General features: G+C 39.8%; 1 protein-coding gene across 2 annotated transcripts in view; it reads right to left on the reverse strand.

Annotated features, from left to right (window-relative positions):
- The window catches only part of acap3a (ArfGAP with coiled-coil, ankyrin repeat and PH domains 3a), a 71,345-nt gene extending 66,336 nt beyond the window's left edge, over positions 1-5,009 (reverse strand). For both annotated transcript variants that reach the window (XM_085145237.1, XM_085145236.1), the window contains exon 1: positions 4,803-5,009. In XM_085145237.1, the coding sequence (XP_085001363.1) occupies positions 4,803-4,849 (47 nt within the window). In that variant the 5' untranslated portion in view covers positions 4,850-5,009. The remainder of the gene's footprint in view (positions 1-4,802) is intronic.
- Positions 5,010-6,000: the final 991 nt, after the last annotated feature.

Below are 6,000 nucleotides of genomic sequence, written 5' to 3' on the forward strand. Positions count from 1 at the left end.
ACAGTCGTGAACCGAGACTGGCCTGACGCCTGGATTCATCGTGACACAGAGCATTTAAGATGATTCTGATACCATTAAGAATTTAAAAAACCTTGCAATTATAAAGATTTATTAATTCATGACAGAGCAGCAAGAGCAGACCCAGATCTTTTAAAATCAGGGTGCTGAAAGGGTCTTTTACACACGAATCAGTACGCATCAGGGACATCAATCAAACACCAGCTGAAGAAGCAGAGCTGGTGATACATTAAAGGCCATTGGTGACAATTACTTTCATTTAACTTGGTGACTAATTTCTCAATTAGCCATCTGTTCTCTAAAATGACAAAGGAACTGTGATCATTTACTGTAAAAATGAGCTGTTATAATTGAGCACAACTCAACACGACATCTTCAAACGCATCAAATCTGGGACATAAAGCAAAGGCTTATGACAGCTAAGATCAAGGACTGACTAAAAACTAATGAGCAAAGCTCTGCATGGGCTACCACCAACCTAACATGCATGTCTTCTTACTGTGTGAGGAAGAGAAACTAGACAGGCATGTGGAGAACAAGCAAACTCCAGCTCCAGTTCCTTTTTTAAAATATATTGCATAAAAGCAGTGAAGCTTTAGTGCACTGGATGTAAATTTGCATGCAGTTACTACACTGTGGAGTCTTCTTCGTCCTTAGAATCTAATCCAAATCACTGAGAACTTGTTGCTCAGACTATAAAAGGATCTGCTAAACAAGTTTTTATTATTTACTAAAATCTCTACTAAACCGAGGCAGTTAATTCTAAAAGACTGTAACATCCTCTCTCCCCTTATCGCGTCATCTGACTGTGTCACACATTCATTTGTTCACTCGTTTTCTCACAGACGCTATGAGACTCAGAAGCAGGGAGCGCCACAGGTCACTGGCCTTGGATTCCCCGCCTGCCGGGGCTCTCTGCTCTGCTGTGACTCAAAGCAAGCCCCTCATCACGACAGCAGCCTTGTCTCAGCTCGCAGCCCCCAGCTGTTGACATGGGAGGGGAAGAAGGATCATCTGGACTCTTTGCCCTGGGCCACTCTGACGCAGAGAAAAGAGTCTGTTTCTCAGCGGAAGCAAGAATCTTGCTAGACAATGGTCATATTTTTCTGAAGGACTGGGAGCTCACTGGAACGGGCGCGCCAAAAAACCCGCCAAATCTCAAAACAGCCATTAATGAAACATCCTTTAAGCTTTCGGTAAACTTCTTAAGACTAAAGGATGTGTTAACTGTAAGAGTCCTAATGTTGATTTTTCCTAAAAGTTCAACTAATGTCTGACATTTAGAAAGTCGAGTTAAATAATCACCAAAATATTTGTGATTATAATTTCTGCCATCGTCACGCAGTCGTAATGTGTGAGAAATACTGGGATCAAATTTCTTTTGTGAAAAGAATAAAGGAACGCTCATGTGTTTGACTCTCAGCTCGCTCAGTCTGTGAGTGTGACGTCAGACTAACACATCAGTGAGGAGAAAACGGCGCAAACGTTGCTCGTTGCCAGTAACGTGCCAGAGTAAACACAAACAGAGGGCCTCGTGCTGCAGTGCAATCCTCACAGATGTGTAGAGCATCGCTGGCTACAGTCTCACATCTGTCCTGAGAGTGAAGGCACCATTTGTCAAAGAGATTTTAATTCTTCATATTGTTTGATGAAATCAAAACGATGTGATATTTGTGTCTGATAGGACTTTCAGATGTGTCATGTTGGGTGATTATAAACACATAAACGTGTGATTAGGAAGATTCACAGCTTTACGCCTTCACCGGTGTAGGTACCAGGTATAAACAAACAACAGCATCTGAAAACTGTGTGTGAGATAACAGCTGTACAGGCTGTAACGGTCTCCATCTTTTCATCTGTCACTTTGCCTCACGCAGTCCAGAAATAAAGAGGGAGGCTATCATCAAGGTTGAGCAGTTTGGAGACAAAGTTAGAAACGCAGGTTGAGATGGTTTGGACATGTGCAGAGGAAATATAGTGGACAAAGGATGTTGGATATGGAGCTGCCAGGCAGAGGGAAAGGAGGAAAACCTGGATGATGTGAAGGAGGGCATGCAGAGGGTCGTTGTGACAGAGGAAGATGTTAGTGAGAGTGAGTTGGAGACAGATGATTCTCACTGATTCACCCTTTAAGAGAGATGCTGAAAGAAAAAGAAAGCTGCACCAAGTTTGCATGATATGTTTGTCTTATTCTAAACTGGCAATTTTTGTGATTTGTGATTTCCACGTCACATTTGCATTTAAACCCGTTTAAATAACAGATTTAAACACAAAAATTGAAGTTTGATTCGTCCAATCAATCCACTGCCTTAAATGTCCAAACCATTTCACCATCGCTTCTCTAACTTTGTCTTGTAAAATGTACAAAAGCAACCTGTTTTGGTCTTTGAAACTAATTACCCACCTCATAGCATCTTCAACAAAAAAAGAAAGAACAAACTGGTCTCCTCATGTCGGTAGTCCACAAACCAGAACATTCTGTCACAGTGATTACGTACATCTTTTGTATACAGTCTATTTTTGTATTTCAGGTTAGGCTACTTTTCTTGCAAGTGTGAAAACAGCACATTAAAGTGGAAGAAGAAGAACCTGACTGTCTGCAGTTTTTGCTCCACTAGCTAATCCATTAAGAAGTCATCCAACCTTGAGCTGGGAAACCGAGAAGGCAGCCAAGTGTCAGAGATAATACTTCAAAACTTATTTCCTGCATGATTTTACACGTGTGGGAGGCAGGAATGAATCACGCAAGTCCCAAATGTAAAAAAGACCCGATTTCCCTGCTGCTTCCTCCCAGTCATCCACCTCCAGGGTTGTTACATAACACAGCATACTGTAGCTCCGCTTTTAGCTCCACAAAAGAGCCGTTTGAATGGTGTCTGAAAACACTGTTACAGGCTTCAGCGCCTGCGAGAACATACGTTTACTTTACTTCTTTCAGCATCTCTTCTAGTCATTTAAACATCCTGGGCAGCAGATAAAAGACTCTCCACGCACTGTAAACTGGAGGACGGCTCACTTATGAGAACATCTCTCTGCAGCAGGCAAGGAAAATCTGAAAACATGTGCAGCATAAAAAAGGGGAGGAGGTACATTTTCACTCCATATCGACAGATAGGAGATAACTTTATCCACCCATTCATGACCCAGTGAGGCTTCTCCGAGCTCTGAATAATGAGGGCGGTGGCTGTTTAACATGCAGCTTGTCTCGCTGTGGCCTCGCCGCACTGCTTTGCATATGAAACGAGGAGGGAGAAGGTCGTGATGTGCCTTCCTCCGGCTCCAGATGGGAGTCATTAAGGTGCTGCTGCCAAGTCGGGAAGTCTTTGATTTGGAAGCAGAGATTTTATCTCAGGGAGCAAACAGTAAAGTTCAGTGAAGTATATTCACTGTAGTCGACTTTTAAGGTACTTTAAATGAAAATTTCCATTTCAGAAGGAAGTGCTGCACATTTATCAGAGAGATTTCGCAATAAGCTTTTAAATCACAGCATACTCTATGGCAAAAAATCCCCGTTATTACAGCTGAGGCCCATAACAATAAAAACGTATTTATTTATTTATTTATTTAAGCAGATTAGATAGGATTACACAAAAGTTGAAGAGGTTAGTCTGTGCAACTATTTGGTTTTTTGCTTAGCACCTTTTAACTACCCATCCTCTTTTTGCACCTTTTTCTATAGTCTGACTTCACATTTTTGAAAATCTAGCACAAAAGAAAATCAGATCACATCATGTTCATGCATCATGTCCCACATAGCCTTGTTACGTACGATTCACCTCATATACAGGCTTTCATAAATCAACAGAAATTCAACAAGTTGCATTGATTTAAAAATCTGCAAGAGACAAACTAACTCTGCAGGATTAAAATAAACCCAGTACCTAACTTTTGACTGAATTTGCCTGATTTCAACTTGCACTGTTTTTACTTTGATGCACTGGTACTTCATCTCTGAGTATGTCTAAGTATCTTTCAGCACTGCACTGGAGGGGGAAATGACCCTGATTCCCCTCCCCATCTGACCGGCTCTTGACTCTGTTGGAAGCACAGGACCAGGTTTAGATGTGGGTGTAGAAAATTCCTTACTTATTTATGTAACCTTTGGAGGACCCCTGTCAGGGGCTTTGGCATAGTCTGTGTGGAAACCTTCAGTTTCCTCTGATCCAGGGATCCCCTACACAATCAGACAGTCTATTTGATCATTTACCTGATTGCTGTAGTGAACGTTTGCTGCTTTTCCTTCTCTTATAAGAAAATTAAACTATTTCAGACCAGTAATCAGCTAATGGGAACATAAATGGGAAGGAGCTCGTTCATTATGGAAATCAGTACAGATGATGGCAGGCTCTTGATTAATTCTCGAAAGCCTCGCAGTATTTCCGCTAAAAAATATTTAATTGCTTCAGGGGCGGGATAATGATATCTTAGATGTCAAATAGATGCTAATGAATTTAAAACTGGCGCTGTGAGCTCAGATATCAGGAGCTTCAGAGTCAGCCCATGTGACAACTCATGTGGCTGCGTTGCTCATCGTTATCATCGTGCTTACTGTAAGAAACGATGCTGGAAAAAAATGCGCACAGTCTGAATGACGCTCCAAGATGGGATTGTAATCTAGCATGTACCAAATAAAAGTGTTGATCACTGTGACAACCAGCGTGGCGCATTTTAATCTGAGAAAACACATGTTAAGATTTGGAGGGAAAACACCAGCAAATATGGATAGAATTAATGCGTTCAACAGTTCAAGGAGACATTTAGGATACTGAGTTCTCTGCTCTCACCTAAACCGGGGGGAATCTTTAATGCAGTCCTCAAAATCCACCGTCATCTTGGACTGGATTGGAGTTTTCCACGAGGTTAAAACACGGATTTCATCTCCTGGGAGGATTAAAGTAGAGATGCAAGTTAGTCCACAGCGATCCTGTCTGCGTCTCCTGCAGCAGACCGTAGCTCGCTCACTCGCTCAGTCCTGCTCTGCTGATCCGGAGCCGCTTCACTCAGTACTAAACCCGTTGATGCCTTCAGCGGCTCCTCACAAACTCGGATTTTAGAGTTTCAAGGTGCTGAAAGACACAGTCACGCGGTTTTCATATAGAACGAGTGCTTTAATTTAAACTTGGGGTACTACTTAAATAATAATAATAATAATAACAATAATAATAATAATAATTATTATTATTATTATTATTATTATTATTATCAAATATAATTAATAAGAATAATTATATTATAATTAATTATAATAACATTATTATTATTATTATTATTATTATTGTTATTATTATTATCAAATATAATAATAAGAATAATTAGTAAAATTAGTAGTTGTAGTAGCGGAGGGAATGTTTCAACCAACTTTGAAAGGAGGAAGGGCAATGATTTGTTCTTATCTCCTAATTTTGATTTGCTTACATACAACTGGCAACAAAAAAATGAACAAAAAAAGACCTTTTCTTCAGTTTCAGTTGTTTTCAGTGGCAGAAATAGGCTTCCATAAATTGCTAATTGTGGAAATTATAAGTCGTCATGCTCATGCAAGTCATATCTGGTAACCACTATGTATATGTATTGAATTATATTTATATTATTATCTTAAATTCAGAAAGTGACATGAATCCAAACAGATGTGTAGCAGATTCAAAAGTGAAATATTTGCTGATAGAAGAAATTTAAAAAATTAAAATTGAAAAAATTAAAATGTAATCACATGGTGCAGCACTAGAGGAAATGCGCAGTACTTTCCACCACCGTGAATAGTTGCAGCTTTTAAATATTTTTCAGATTTTCTGTAATCTAAAAATAAACTTCTATGTAAATGAGAACTTATAGCTACAGAGGTGAGACTGACTAAGCACCACCGATCTACAGCATCATATTCATGTAACACTGAATTCTTTTACTTGGTCTTCTCACTTTAGGTAACATAAAGTCCTGTAGTGCAAAATTCTTTATTAGGTTTTAGGAGCAATATTTGCTGCT

This window comes from Neolamprologus multifasciatus, chromosome 20 (assembly GCF_963576455.1).
Source record: "Neolamprologus multifasciatus chromosome 20, fNeoMul1.2, whole genome shotgun sequence".
Classification (NCBI taxonomy): domain Eukaryota; kingdom Metazoa; phylum Chordata; class Actinopteri; order Cichliformes; family Cichlidae; genus Neolamprologus; species Neolamprologus multifasciatus.